This window comes from Ambystoma mexicanum, chromosome 10, assembly GCF_040938575.1.
Source record: "Ambystoma mexicanum isolate Mex_15411 chromosome 10, UKY_AmexF1_1, whole genome shotgun sequence".
Classification (NCBI taxonomy): Eukaryota; Metazoa; Chordata; class Amphibia; order Caudata; family Ambystomatidae; genus Ambystoma; species Ambystoma mexicanum.
This window is the reverse complement of record NC_090932.1, coordinates 1075139918-1075156231: the sequence shown is the minus strand read 5'-3', so window position 1 is coordinate 1075156231 and position 16314 is coordinate 1075139918. Positions and strand designations below refer to the sequence as shown.

General features: G+C 43.6%; 1 protein-coding gene across 1 annotated transcript in view; it reads right to left on the bottom strand.

Moving 5' to 3' along the window:
• Nucleotides 1–469: 469 nt before the first annotated feature.
• CDS2 (CDP-diacylglycerol synthase 2) overlaps nucleotides 470–16314 on the bottom strand; it is a 316181-nt gene continuing 300336 nt past the window's right edge. Inside the window, exon 13 of the mRNA XM_069618879.1 lies at nucleotides 470–12314. Within this exon, the coding sequence (XP_069474980.1) occupies nucleotides 12182–12314 (133 nt within the window). The 3' untranslated portion in view covers nucleotides 470–12181. The remainder of the gene's footprint in view (nucleotides 12315–16314) is intronic.

Genomic DNA, 16314 nt, shown 5'->3' with positions numbered 1-16314 from the left:
ATGGGTTTTGTTGGGGTCCACTACAGATATCCAACTCCTGATGGTCACAGACTCTCAACATTTCATCTTTATCTTGATTTGACTGCAATGGAAAGGCACAAACAGAAGGGAGGTGCAGAGAAATCAAAAGTCCCATGTGCTTCGAGCTTTTTAAGAAAAACAACATCAACAACATGGATGTGGCTAAAAACAAGATAATTTGTTTTCTCTCTTTGCAAGATAAGGTTTAAACTGTGAGGCAGTGGTAGTAGGAACTGGGGCTACTAGGCACAGGAGGGCCGGACATGCTTCTTTGGCCTCAATGATTTGTAGCTTTTCCACAAATTGACACTCAAAAGGCAGCACTGTTCACACACTTTTTTAAAGGAGTATCTCCTTCAGCTTGTACAATACAGCCATAGAGGGTTCATTAATTTAGTTTTGCCTATTTTGTATTCTGATGGCATTAGTAAGAGATTTCATCAGACAATTCAACTTTATATATTGTTTTATTGAGCCATAACATACAGTATATAAATAGGGCACATACTTTAAAATATATAACATCAAATGGTGAACTTCACCCAAATAGGCAAATCTAAAATTATTGCTAAACACTGATAATTCACAAAGAAAGACAGGCAATGGTATAAACATACATGACAATGTAAAAATACAAAGCAAAAGTGGCATATGTAACATTGAATCGTGTTCGATGCAAACAGCAAGGTTTCCTGACTTGCATCTAACATTGGAGGAAAGCACACTCCTAAAAGGAAATATCCAGTGTTCTTTTGCAAGTGAAATGTTTCTAAAGGAGAGAAACCTACAAGTACTTTTACCTTGAGAAAAACCAAACAGAAAAGGTGAAATGTTGCTACCTGTATGCGTTAGTTTAGTTTGCTCATATAGAGGGGACAGATGACCTAGATATCTCTAGAGGACTGGACCTCGGAAGATAGCAAAGCAATCTAGGATAACCAGATGCTACACTGAAGAGAATAAGTTTAAGTTACCAGAGAAAGTGGGAAATTTTGGACTTCTTAAAAATTTATGGAATGGGCAAGAACAAACAATGGCCATTTACTGGGTGCATGCCTTAGTCTACATTGTCTCCTGGTGCTCAACAATTAAGCGCTATGATAAAGAATGTATGACCGTCAGAAAGATGAAAGGCGGAGGCAGCTACTGCAGGATTTGGCAAGTGACATATGGATTTTGCACAGATCACGGTTGTGGGTTCTCAAACGACTGAGCAGTCTCAGAGTGGGTTCTCCACTTGCCAAAAATGCAAGGAACCCACAACTTGTAGATTCTTGTGCAAATCCACTGGTCAGGGCAGATTTTGCATCACACATCTGGAGAACCGCCGTGCTTAGCAAGCATGGGGAGTGGTATTTTGAGACCAGTAGTCAAAACGGTGCACTTGCAGTGGTGCAATCACATGTCTGCGCTGGCTGCCTTGAAAGAAAAGTGTATTTGCATATCACACGTTTTACTGCACTGTTTTCTTGAAATATAACAAGCCATCCTTTAGGGCACTCGCAAAGTTGCCGCAGCCGGTTCTTGGCAGCGAGATCTGGTCTCTTGCTATCATTCTATTTATAGTTTAGGTGTTATTCACTATGTATCCATAGAGGTCATCACAACCCCCACCAGGTTTTAAACCGATAAGAGCCTACCCACTCCCGTTTCCTCTGGTACTCATTTGGAATACTCTACCACTGTCCTGCTAACATTGATGATCACTGCCATTTCACCAAGTTAAATACTCTTTGACTGACAGGACTTTGGCTCTTTCCTTTGGCAATTAGGACTTCTATATACATCCTATTGACACACAAACCGTTTACAAGACAGGGGTATTGCTTGGCTACAGGGTATGGTACTCCTGCACGTATTGATAGAAAAGCGGATCCCATAAAGACTGTGCATAGGCAGTTACTCCATATACCTAAAGCAGGAGGCATATAGTATGCTTCTTCGCTTATGCGGCTGCACAATGCATCCGCCAATATGCATTGGACCGACTCACTCTTGACCATTTCTCAGCCGGCCGGCTCTCATATCTCCATTTGTCAGGCTATGCTTGCCAGTGTTCTTCTGGCTAGGTCTACCAGTGCCACAATGGTTGGATTGGAATTGTTTTGGTGGTACAGACAGCATCTGCGTGTCCTGTTCAGAGGACGGTCATCCGGTTAGATCGGCTCCTTGCCTGCCCGAAAGAGCTCCCACATTCGTCAAAATGATCTGTTCATGAAGAGGTGGTGCAATCTCCAGGAAATGACAGGCTTAAGCCAGCACTGGAAGGACATGGAGAAGACAGCAACGCTGGTTGCAAATCTACATTCCAATCGCCCCCTGGATTGGCTGGGGTTAAAACAAAAGGTGGCGGCATAAGAGTCATGGTTTTGGAAAGTTGTCTATGCCTTTCCCTCAACCGCATTAATCCCAAACTTCCTCTGGGTATCATCCATTCCATGAACTGCATTGATCCAACCAGGCCGCTCCTTTATAGACCCTTTTCTTTTTAACATACAGAGGAAATCCCATCCTTCTTCTGCAATGTCCTGACCAACTACCCTCCTCTTATTTGGGTCTGCCTTTCAGGCGCTGCTAGAAATGTCTCTCACATGCTTCAATGCTAGAGCAAACGGGTAGGATGTTATTCCTGGGCAATGAGCACATACATGAACACTCTAATTGGTTGATGGATGATGTGATGTTCTTCTGTGACCCAGTAGCAGAGTCTAGCATCCACATTCATACATCGAACACATTTATGGTGGCACTGACACAGACCCTAGGAGTCCTTTCTGACTTATAACAAAGCCAAAAAGCACAATTTCCTCAACCTTTTCTGTCGATTTTCCCCAGTCTACGATAAGACGTTTCCACTTCCTGGGGGACCTGAATTTAGTCCAGACTTCTCTCGTGCACAAACACTTCAATCCTTGGGCCTGCTGCAACAAACCATGTCTTTTTCATCTCAAACCACTTTCTTGTACATTGCACTCCAGAGAGACGCATAATTAAATGTAAAGCCATAAATGGCCTTCTAAAGGGATAAATTTGACTTTAGGACTCATTCCAGTTATATTCAAACTCTGTTGACTGCTTTCCAACTACACAGATACACATGCCCTCCCATGTTACTTTCCTATGGTGAGGTGACTGAAACATGATTAGTCACCATGTACTTCAGTTCTTGACTAAACACACACACTCCTTTTTACAACTGATGGTGGGACAAACTAAAGAAAACTATCTTTCTAGGCCCGTGTCTGATAATGTAGCTACAGCATTGATCACGTCCTCCCGATCATGTGCAAGCTCATTTGCTCATCCGAGCAGAGCTAGGGTGGTATCTGTTATTTCATCCAGAAAAATGCCACTCAGGGGGTAGCATCTGTGTGGCAGCTGCGTGGGATACTCTACATTCTTTCTGCTGATGGAACATTCTTAATACACTCCTGAATAGCAAAGTTAAATTCGAGCAAGTTCTCTTTCTCTATGATCCATAACTGCCCGATTCTGATTTTTCTTTCGTTCCGGTTTCTCCATCACTCTATGAAGGGAATAGTGACCTTCTGTTTGTGACTAGGAGAGACCTAGGCCGTATAAGTAGGACAGGGTTGCCTTTGCTATGCATGTTACTTGTATGCCTAATAAGCTTTCGCCTGGTGCCAACAATCATCTCCTCTGCTACCAGTCAGAAAACTTAACAGGAACTGGATGCAAAAATAAGCAATTTAACTAATGAGGGTGCACAGGCAAGCATGACATTGTGTCCTGACAGGGTACCCAACTCATGAGCGGTGATAGGCTGGTGAACACCACTGGTATCACAGCTTACTGATGCAGTTTTAAAGCGTAACATCTAAAATACCCATCTCTACTATGCCGTCTGCTACACAGTGGGGTGTTGAAGGTTTGTGGTGATGTATGCAAAGCCAACTTCTGAAGTGTGCTTAGACTTCCCATCTATCAAAAATAATGCAAACCTCTCCTGTTCCTTCCCAGGCCAACTGTACGGCCCTGGCTTCTCACTTCATCTCTAAAACCTAGGGCATCCTGTCCACCGTCTTAGTTTCTCCTGCTTCTCCCTCCAGTCTACCCTCCTCCTCCCCCCATCCCCTTCCCTTCTCTGCCTTTCCTCTTTTTCTCCCCTGACAAGGTTTCTAGACAAGTCCGATCTATGAAAACCTCATCAAAACAGGTTCTTCCCCGTTCTTGCAAAACCATCAAGGACCACATTGACATCCTCGCTCCAGCCTTGGCTGACTTCTGCAACCACTCTTTCGCCTCTGGAACCTTCCCCTCCCCCCTGAAGCACTGTCTTGTGCACCCTCTTCTCAAGAAACCCTCAGCTGGCCCCGCCTTTCCGGCTATCACCCAATCTCTATCACTCCTTTCCTGGGCAAACTCCTGGAAAAGCTTGCAATCTCCCAGCTTAATCTTCACACTGAATCTGTTGGTTGTCTCCATGCCCATCAGTCAGGATTCAGAGCAGTCCAAAGCATGTAAACTGCTCTCCTGAACGTCTGTGAAGACCAGCTCTCTAACCTTGACTCTAATCTCCCCCCTGTCCTCATCCTACTTGATCTCGCCTGTGCCTTTGACACAGTCAACCATGCCACCCTGCTCAACCGGCTCTGTGACAACCTGGGTATCACCGAACAGGCTCTGGCCCGGCTGACCTCTTTCCTCTCTGACCGACCCTCCCGGGTCCAACTTTGGTCCTTCCTCTCCTCCATCTCTCTCTTTCCACCTGCGGTGTTCCCCAGGAGTCTAGCCTTTCTCCCTGGTTGTTCAACCAGTACCTGGCACCTCTCACCCACCGCATTTGCTGCTCTCTGCTCCAACTTCCAGTGCTATGCTGATTGCAATGTGCTCACCTTCAGGCTCCCCTCTGCCGCCTCTTCTTCTCTCATCCCGGGTTGTCTGTCTGCAATCCAAGAGTGGTGCGCAGCTAATGATCTCTGCCTGAATGCCAGCAAGACGGAGATCCTCCTCATCAGCACACCTGAACCCCTCTTCCCCTTCACACTCTGGCCGGCCTCCCTTGGGTCTCTTCCTGCTCCCACCTGTGAGGCTAAGAACCTCGGGGTTATCTTCGACTCCACACTCACCTTCTTTCCTTACATCTCCAACGTCTCTAAGAAGTCAAATTACCAACTGCACCTCCTCAGAGGTATTCTTCCTTTCTTCTTCTTCCCCCAGAAGCTCACTGTCTCCAAAGCTCCGGTTCTCTCCAGGCTTGACTACTTTAACAGCCTCTCTTTAAATCTTCCCACCTCTAATCTACGTCCTCTGCAACACATCCAGAACAGGACTGCAAAACTTGTCCTTGGTCTCAATCCCAGGGATCGTATCTCTCCAGTACTGAAATCTCTCCATTGGCTCCCAGTGGCTACCAGGATCAAGTTCAAGACCCTATGCATTTTCCACAGGGCCTTCTGGGGCCTGGGACCAAAATATCTCCCACTTTCTCTTCTGAAGTATCTTCCTACACGAACTCTTCGCTCTGCCACCTCCAACTCCTTGAGGGACAGTCGATTTTCCAAGCAACGAGCTGGGGGCAGATCTCTCGCTTTGGCTGGTGCCTCCCTCTGGTACAGTCTCCCTGCCTCTCTGAAACTCGATCAGAACCATCTCCGGTTCCGGAAGCAGCTCAAGACTTTCCTCTTTGCTTCTGCCTTCTCTCTTCCTCTCCCCTGCTGATCTCCTGTCTGACACTGCACTGGCGACCTGGCTACCCTCTGAACCACGGGCCCAGGTCCCTGTCCTCCCAGTTGTACACCTGCACTGCCTCCTGGCAACCCTGCATTTGGGGCTGTATCTGCAACCCTATAGCCCCACTACCTTCACTATCAAACACTTGCTGTCTGCACTTAACCCCTGCACTGCCACCAGCTGGCCGTACCTTGTCTTTTTTATTTTTTTTCGATGTTTTTGATCCTATATCCTGATTTTGCTCCTTCTCCCCTTCCCTCAGCAATTCTCCTCTTTTCTCTCCCCTGCACTTGTGTGATCTCAATGCCACTGGGACTAGTAAGATCGTTATCTTGTCCCCCCTTATTCCCCTCGCTTGCCTCGTCGCACCTTGAAACAGTGTATAAGCACACTATAAATAAAATATATATCAAACCGAATGTGCAACTTTTGCAGGAATGTCTTCTGCGTAGAGAACTTTCTGGTGGTCTGCTGGCAGCCTAGGGGTGAAAACCCCCCAAAAGTGCCATTTCCTGTCAATCGGAGTACTGATGTCACCAGTATCACACAACATGAAATTCAGTAATAAGAGAAATCGAAAGGTTTGTTGGCTTTGCCTGATAAGTGGCTTTAATCTACTTGGCATGAAACAAGTAATATAAGACAAATACTTTGGATTTTGGCAAGAAACATACCCAGGCTTTCATTTTGGCTCAATCAGAGGCTGAAATCGGTGGCAGAAAAAGGAGAAGCAAGAATGGGAAGAGACAGCTAGGAAGACTGCTATAATTGGTGGGAATGTTCTGTGCTCACAACCGACCTACAATCAGGCAGACAGAGGACGCCAGTGGAAGTTCCAGGGTGCGAAAACCAAATTACAGGAATTACTGCCTGTATGATAAAGGACTTGGCGAGCACAGGGAGTTAGCATCCAAGAAGATGCATTGTAGTTCATTTTGAAATCATCTCACAGAAGTCCTTTCCACACCGGATGTCACACTTTCATTTGAAGACTATGGTCGAGGATGCACCCAGAGGATGGTGGGCCGAGGGTATCACTGTTGAAAGGTTCTCCAAGATGCTCAACAACGTGCAGTGTGTGGCTCAGACTGCGGCGAGAGTAAATTCAGCGAAGCAAGCGATGTCTGCCCATTCAAAAGGGAGCCCTACAAGAAGTTTTGATTACTCCGTAGCATCATACGTAACATTAAATTCCCTTTCGAGTTGGGAGTCTGGAGCAATCTGCACATAGGGCTAAAAGCAGACCTGCGTAGGTTTGGATGTCCACCGAGGCCATCCTAGAGCAGCATAAAGAATGTAAACATTGTGCTGTGGGGAAGATCTTAAAGCATGAAACCCAAGTGGAAGAGTCCCAACCTTTGGCATTCCACCCGCAGTAGGGAAAAAAACTTGCAAGCAGGGATGAAGCACTGATGCTGGAAGTTTGATGTCAAAGGGGGAACAGAGAAGGGCCTACGCTTTCAAGGTGGCCCAGATCCCCAAGAAAGCGTTTAGGACTCCAGGCAGTGGCAAACTGCTAGTAGTGCAAAAGTTGTGGCAGCAGAGGGAGAGGGCTCAAAGACAAAGGAGGACCTATGAGCAGGCAAACACAAATGTTTGCTCCCAGGCAAAGTGCTGAGAATCCAGCAAGGAAAAGATAACTTAAAAAGGAGCTAATAACTTGCGATTACATCCACTTTTCATAACCCGGCTAAACTAAAAATAATGCACCAAGGCAAAGCCCTTAGATTTAGCTTGGGGGGAGCGGCTAACACATTATTGACAAGTGTACAGAAGAAGTCCTGAGACAGCCTGTGGAATGTATTGAAATCTGCTGAAACCTCGGGTGGGAAGGGGGACCTGGTCTCTGACTAGCCTGGTAAGGGGTTGTAGAAGAGCCTGATGGAGTGGCTTTGGGAAGGCAGTTGGCATGCTTATGTGTCCTGTTAGAGTTTTGATTTAGTCTTTGGTCCATCTGCTCCCTCCCTCCATCCCTCCTGTAGGTCTGTGCTTTCCAGATGTATGACTTTATTTTAGTGTGCTGGCAGAAGAAATCAATATCTGAAAGGTGTGGTGTTACAGTACCTGCAATGAACTGCTCATGTGTGGCACATACGGTATATTTGGCTCTTAATGCTACACAGATTTGGAAAAAAATGCAATGTGGACAACCTCATTAAATTCCCTTCAGTTGAAACGCACATCATCCTGGTTTGGTCGCTGTTGGTTTAATTCTATTCACATTTGGAACAGCCTCACCAGTATTCAAATTTCTTTTCGTACAAACCCCATCACAATTTAGCGGTAAAGCATCAGGTCCGTCATTGTCATTTCAGGTTTTTACCAGCACTAATGTACGTGTTATGGCAGCACCAGCCCTAAAAACAAATACAAAGCGTTATCCGTCTCCAGTTTTACCCTTCTTTAGTAATATCTAGTCAGTGTCTCTGGCTATCCTTTTTGAATTAATATACTGTTTTTGTCCCCACCAATTAGAAAAGGTTGGTCACTGGAAAGACTGACGCAGAAATGGCTTGTTCAAAACTCACATGAGCGACTTTGCCATTAGCTGAACAGACATACACCCATAAAGAGCAACCAATACACACAAAAATACGATTTCAGTTAAGCTCTTACCCAACTTACTCCTTATCTAAACTGTGCGTTACCAGACAGCCTTGGTAAAGAACCAATGGCACTGAAAACGTGTCCAACAGATCTTTGAAGTATGGTGTGATCTGCAAATTGGTAGCCAAATCAATGTTATAAGTGACCACCGTGATCAGGACTAATGGACCACTTTGTAAACAGACTATAGAGGGTGACAAGTTCAGCGACCGTGAAGAGGAGAACTCAAAACTCTTAAGGGAAAATCTGATCTCACAGTGAGCGAAGCCCCACTTCTCTCCAAAATGAATAAAGATTGAGGAATCCACTGAATTGAAACCATGGGAGGAGCAGTGCATCCTCTCCAATGAAATAAAAAATCATGTGCTAATAATGTAAATGCAGCGGCCAATTGGAATGTTAATGTGCATTAATCAGGGCAAGTGGATGCTTAAAAACAACTCAAGTAGCATTCCTAATAGTTATTCTTCACGATGATTAGCATTCTGTTTACCAAATAAATTGTTAAACAGTGCTACACATGTTCTAAAAGGTTAAAACCATTTTTCACACCAGGAATGCTCTTGATAAATTAGATAACAGTAACTGGTGTCCTTCACATGCATGTAGGTACCATAACGCTGGAAACAACTACCTCAAGGTCTCATCGTCAGGAAGATCCACCATCAATTATGAACATTGCCACAATATCTAAAAACAATAGCATTTCTGATGGGTATTTGTTGACAGATTCAATGCAACAGCCAAAGCAAAAACATCCAATGGCCTACAAAATGCAAGTGCAAACTTACAACTGAAGGGTGAAAAGAATTGGCGTTCTGCTACTTAGGAGAGAAAGCATTATTTTAGCATCCCAGGCCTCAACGAGATCCATCCCTGTCATACGATGTAAACAGAAATATAGCCGTACATGGATACAGCTATCCCACAAGACAACACAGGTAGGAGTCTGTAATGTGGTGTTTGCCTAGGAAGAGGTACGACTAGCGGAAGTAAGCCTGTGATTTAGATGCATTGTGTGACCTAGTGGAGTACTTTAGCTAGTTCTGCAACCTGGCAAGTCATATTCTACTGTAATATTCTCACAGAAAGGCTTCTGGAATTCATTGAAATATTTCCCTGATGCCTTGAGCCCACAAACTATTGAGAAGTACAATTCTGAACAGATCATTACATCAAAAGAAAAGTGTAAGTGATCGCTGCATATTACTTGTATTACTTGAAGCAAGGCATGAAAAAAGTATATCATTCAGGCGATTAGATTCGTGCAAGAGAAGGCTGAATTAGGGATTCAGAGAGCAATAGTGTCCTAGGATCCACACCAAACATCTTTCGACTATCCCCCGCCGGCAATTCTTTTTCTTACAGTGCCCTTCTCGGCAGGCACTAGTGAAACAATAGATCTGAATGGTATCCAACAAGAAAATCAACAGATCAGAAAGTAAAAAGATTAGATTTTGAAGCGGCAAGCAGCACTCCACAGGTAACATGTAGTTCCTTAATAAATATTACAATTTTGTGGATAAAAGGCATTTTACGAAGTTGAACCTGGAATGCTCATTGAAAAGCAGCGATAACTTGTATGTTAGTAATAGTGCGTGCCTGCAACAATCAATACAGGGAATTCCGAGTTCATGAACGGTGTGAACAATCTAGACAGAACATAATCATTTAATGTAATCAACAATTTAAGTCAACGATACCCAGTGAAAAAGGAGGCACGGAGAGGAGGGAAACTAAAGTAAAAAGAATTACTCCACAGAGCAGATAAAATTGGCTAAGGACGTGCAAACGATTATTAGAAATACACTAGTTAACATTGTAAACACAGGTTGCTGCTCGGTAGAATTAAAACAAAATCAGTGTAAATTACAGTTGCAATTAAAGTTTAAAACTAAAACACCACGACACCAAGCTTATTTGGAGCACGAGTTGTGAATATTTAACTATTTCTTGGAGCAGTAAGCAATACAAGAATCACGCAAAATAAAAAGACAGAATTGCCCCAACAGGCACCTCCGTCCCCTAAAATCTCTCAACATATTGCAGGTTTTTTTCCATAGCTCTGGGCTCATCCACGCATTTCCACCTTTATTCTGTACCTCTTAAGACGGGATGTCTTTTTTACTACTCTGCCGCCAAAGATGTTTATCTTTACTAGAAAGGGAAGAAACACTCTAACAATAACAGCCAATTCACTAGAAAGAGTTCGGATTTTGAGGGAATGACAGACATGTATCCCACTGATCGAACAGGGAATGTTTTGATGCTTAGAATGGCAGATTCGGCAGGCTGCTTCTCCGCTTTAAGAAAACTGAATTGCGCAGAGCCTGCAAGCAGGGTACATGTCCCCATGGAATTTTATAACTGATCCCCATTAACCCCAATGCTGGTATCAATACTAGGGAAAGCCATCCGATTACAAAACAACTCTGCCTAAATAATAGGGATTCCAGCATGCCCTGCACCAGAAGTCTTTGCCCTAACGTTGGCCGAACGTGCAGAAACATGCGGGCTAGGAACACCCTGCCCCTAAAACCCTCTTGATAAAATGAGTACCCCTCTCACGACAAGGGACACGTTACAGTGTTAATACAAATATACTCAACCATTCATCAGTGCTGCAATGCTGTTCTTTGGAATTAGAACATTATTGAAATCTGGTGCAACAACTAAACTAAAATGTTTTTAAAAAAACAATACTGTGCTCGGCTTAATATGCTTCTGATAATATGCCTGTCTGCGTCAAAACAAAATTACAAATAAAAATGTAAACGCTTTTACTGAAAATGAACCTTGAGCTACTGAAAGGAACAAAAACATGACGACTTTTTAAATAAAACTGTGTAAAGTGTGTACAGTCTATTTGTTTTAAATCATAAACTTTCACAGTGAGTTTCAAGCTTGGCCATGCTACAAGCTGCAAGGCTCTCTGCAGCGTGACAGCAAAAATCAAGTGGAAATGTGTGTCGAAGCAGCGATGCATGGCATGGGAAATAAGGTCGGCGCTTTTCCATGATAAATCAGAGGGTGTGGCCAAAAGCAGCAAAACGGGAATAATCCGTCCTCATTTGCCACAAGCTCACCCAATGTCATCCCCCACCCGCACAGGTTCCCAGACAAATCGCTTTACATGGCTGGTAAGGTTACGCAGACATAGAAAGCACGACCAAGGCCCTAGAGTGGGCTTGCTCACAGAAGGTGGAGGATTAGCAAGGGCCCTCTTTATTTCCTGACACCCCCCCCCCATGTGCTTGTAATTACCCTCAACATTCCTGCATTCTGATAATATCGCATGCCCATATCAAGCGCTGAAAATTGATCAAAGTATGTGGAGCAGGCAGGAGTTGGAAATTGGGTGTTCTTGGGGGAAGGCTTATAGTAGTGCCTTTAATGGTACTATGAACCCCTGAGTACATCCACATCCTTTCGATCCCATGGCTCTATTTGGGAGCTTCCACCATAAACACTCACAGTAAACTGTTCCGAGTCGCACAATAACAAAATGAAACCGTTCAATAAAAAAGGGCTTAAAACATGAACCTTAATACATCCTTCACAATGACAAACCCCTGTAATGGCGTCCTTGGAATTTTTCGCTGTGCACAATAACATGCTTGTGTGCGTAAACTCCACCGCGCCACCTACCTTGGTCTGTACATATCTGACAAGTGCATCGCGACTACTGGTTTGCGAATATACATTTAGATATAAATATATATATTTATATATGTATGTGTGAGTGAAAGAAATATTTAAAAGATAAAAACACAAATGCAGACATTGGTAAAAATGCAGGAGAAATACTGGTGGATGCCTTGCTATTGTGTTAAGATAGGCAGAGTGACGATTCGTGCCATTATGCCTCCTCCTGGTGTTCCAGCAGCATCCTTTTGTCCAGCAGGTGTCCCCTTAATGTGCTGAAAATGTGCAGCTGCTGGTCAGGCCGCAGCGTTAGAAACTGCTGGAGCAGTTTGCTCGGGTTGGGTCCCCTGAAAAAAAAAAAAAAAAGACACACTTAACCGTTGACTGAATAACGAGTTACAGTTATCAGTTACAATTACCAATGGCTCTGTGAGCCTGGATTCTTTGAAAAAAACAGTCTCCCCTATAAAATTTACGGCTGCCAGTAGAAGATAGTATAGAATTATTTGTTCATCTGCGTTTCACAGTAACAACATCCTGTAAGAGTGTCGAAGAAGGAAGCTGACACAAAGGTGGCTTGGAGGTGGTTATAAACTTTTATTTGTGCATACAAAAGTCCTCACTATCCCCATCTTCCTAGATGGGTTTCCCTGCCTCAAAACTAATACTAAAAGATCTGTCAGAATGTTCGTCAAATTAAATTCCACGTTCTTGTGTTACAGCCTGCTTCTATCCCTCACACTACAACTAAAGGATAATCCAACAGAAAGCTCCTTCTCCAGTATGTCTCCCTTCTCCTGATGCTCGGATAGTAAGAATGTTCTCTTGCAACAAGAATGCCAGGGGGAATTACTCCCTTCCCCTGGCTTGCAGGTTTCACATTACGGCCAGGGGTAAGGACTCCCTTCGTCTGGCGTTTTTAGCCCAACTTCCAGTTCGAACTACTTCCTTCTCCGGGTGTCTCAAAAGTTCCTTCTCGCAATCTTTAGTTTGATGTACACTTTGCCAGTCTCTCTTGGTCTTAGCTAAGTCCCAAATCACTCTCTGGTTAATCAGTGGGCGTAGTGCCACCACTGTGAAGAGGAAGTTTCTATTTTGCTCAGTTCCCTTTTGTTGGGGCCCCAGACCCTTCTCTGGTGGACCTATTACTGCCACTGAAACGAGGAAGCTATCCTTGGATGCTTGGTTTCCAATGATTGGGGTCTCCAACACGTTTCTGGTGGTCAGTGGCCTTATTGTTGCCACTGCAAGAAGTCAGCTCCCCTCAGATGCTCGGTACACAAGTGTTAGGGTCCCTGACCTCTCTTCCACCCTTGTGTCCCTCGCACCTCCCGTTACCTTTGGGGGGAGTTTGGCACGTCCCTGGGACTGGGGTTCGTCTCTCCGATACTCCGGCCTTCTCTCTCCGGTTTCCACAGCACCACGGTGGCTCCGCGCTCTGGTATGCTGCTCGGCTCTTCTCTACTGCTTCACATTTGAGTCTGCTTTAGCTGGACCCACGGAGACCTCTTCCAAGACACTGGTCTGCCAACAGCATTTGAAACTCCCGCTGGTTTCCGAGCTTGTTGCCTCCCTGGCTGGGCTTGAGAGGTTTGTTAGTCCATCCTCTCTACTTATACAATGTTGCCAAGTCCCACCCTGGCAGATTGTAAGAGTCCTTTGTCTCTGTTGACAACTTAATCCTCATGCCTCCTCTGGGCCACCACGTACCAGTACTAGCACAGTCAGTGACCTTCATGTCTCCTGTGCTCTTTTTCATCCTAGTACTTTCGGCTTTAGCTTTATCCCCTGTGTTACAATACATAGGTTTACTTTCAATAAAATGGTTCTGAACAGTAGAGGCAGCTAGGGAATGTTGGGGAGTGACAATACTCAATGGACTGTACCCCAGGTGATCGTCCTTATAACCAAAGGGGGAGTCCCTCTCATGAGGTCCTCCCACATTAAACCACCCATAGGGGAACTATTAGGTAGCGGCCACACCTCCCTAGCCTCATAGAAAAGGGCTACCATTTGGGGAAAAGTGACGACACCTTCTTGTGAATCGTCACAATGCACAGTCTCCTATTAAATGGAGGCGTAAAAGTGAGGTGCAGTCCTCCTCCGTTTCGTCAGTGAGATTCCCATGCAGGCGTACAACGAATGGATTCCAATGAAAACCACCTTGGCAGAATCCATATGAATCGACTGGTAAATGCCACCTGAAAAAGGTATTTCCAGATGGTGTTTATTTTTCTTTTTTATTTATACATTTAATACTTTACATAACCAATAAAACATAACTTAATAATACAATGTTCAGAGATACATACACAAATGCAACATAGTAACTTTATCTATAAAAGAATAACAATGAGAAGAGGACAGAAGTTACAAGGAACAAAATAGAGAGAAAGCAATAGAGAGCGAAAGAAAAAGAAAAAAAAGAGTAAAATTACAAAATCAAAGAAAGTAATCTCACGGGGATGCGAATAAATAACTAAGCATAAAGATCATTAAATGCACCCCAAATCCTTTCATATTTGTCAAGTTGGTCCTTTGCATTAAAGGATACCTTCTCTCTCCTAGACAGTAGGGACAAACTCTGCAACCAATCCTCAACATTGGGGGAAGTGTCACTTTTCCAAAATTTCAGAATTTACTTCTTAGCTAGAGAAGGGCTCTATACACCCAGAACATTTTGCTGCTAGACAGTCGAATATTTAACCAAATGAAACCTAACACACCAAGAAGTGGTTCTCTGCGTATAGATAAATCCAAAATTAGTTCCATTCTCTGAAAGACACCATCCCAAAATAATTGTATCTTTCCACATAACCACAACATATGGAGCGTGGTGCCCTCCTCTCTTTTACAATTCCAAAAAAACGTCCACATTACATAGCTTGCACAATTTCATCTTCCATGGAGACCAGTATAGATAATGGTTAATTCTTTGTTGTGTATACCTCAAATCTAAGTCCACTTTGTATTTAACTGGACCTGTACACATGCAGTTCCATTCAATATCTGACAATGAGCTATTCAGATCAAAATCCCAATTCCCTCTACCACATTGTGAAGTTAACTGGGATGCAGAAGGTGTAACCAATTTACACAAAGTAGATGCAGACAAAGGTACGATCTTGGAGAGGTGTTTACTTTTCTAAAGTAGAAAACACAAAAGAGTAAAAGTGAGTTTGCCTTCGCTTTTTCTCTTTCCTTGTCCACTACGCCTTGTAGACCTTCAAAATGGCATACAGGATGTGATATGATATGGCATTTATATCCATATAGACCCAACAGCATGCAAGTGCTAACCTTGGCAGTCCCCTTGATGCAATTTAGATTTCTTACTAGACCATTTCCTGTAAAGGTTATTAGTAGCCAGGGGAGAATGCCAGCCAGACAATCGGGGTGCACAGAATGTGGGCTTGTTTCCTGGGAAAGACCAGTGTTCCACCCTCCAAACCCCTGCCAAAAGGGGCCGCATTTTTTGTCTTGTACGAGGACATCTTCCCCAATACCTACACCCCCACATGTCTAACAGGCTTTTTTATTTTTAAATGGCTATAGAAATTGCACGTTCGCCACACCCCCATTTCAATTTATTTTCCCATAGGAACCTAGGGGTTTCAACCCAACACATTTTACCTTCCGTATCAACCGCTACGAACAAGTTAGGTATTTGCATGCAGATATGGGAGACTGGGATTACAGAATGTTAGGTGGACTGCAGGACAATCCTCAGATATAGATTCCTGCCAACAGACCTTCCAATGTCTATTAGCAGAAAAGCAACATTATCTGAATCTTCTTGGGTCAATAATGACTAGAAATGTACATTATTTTGTGACATCTAAGTTATTGAAATAGAGGAGAACTCAGTCTTTGGCTGATTCCGATGCTACTCCATGTGAGTCAATTTTGAGCGTAGAAGTAGCAAGTTGAAGGTCTATTGCCCTCAGACTGAAGAGGGAAACAACTATAGAACTGAACAAACTAGACCTTATTGTAGCTTGCGCTTATACAACGAGTATCCCAATTAGTAGAATGTTATGAAAAAAATAAATAAAAAGGTCACTCAAGAAAAAGAGATTGGTGCAGTTTGCTTAGCCTTAATTTATTCCAATTGTTAGAATGATGTTGAAAGTCTACAAGACTGGGAAGAACTACTGACGAACACATCTAGACAGATGATGCATAAATTGATTGACAATGCCAAAAAACAACATGACAAAATAATCAAGGACATTAGTACAATCAAAGAAAATATTGAAACTTTAAACATTCTGGAAAAGACCTTTAAAATTATGAAATACTTGATGACATTATCGAAACATTTTCGCATGAAATTAAACTAAAAAA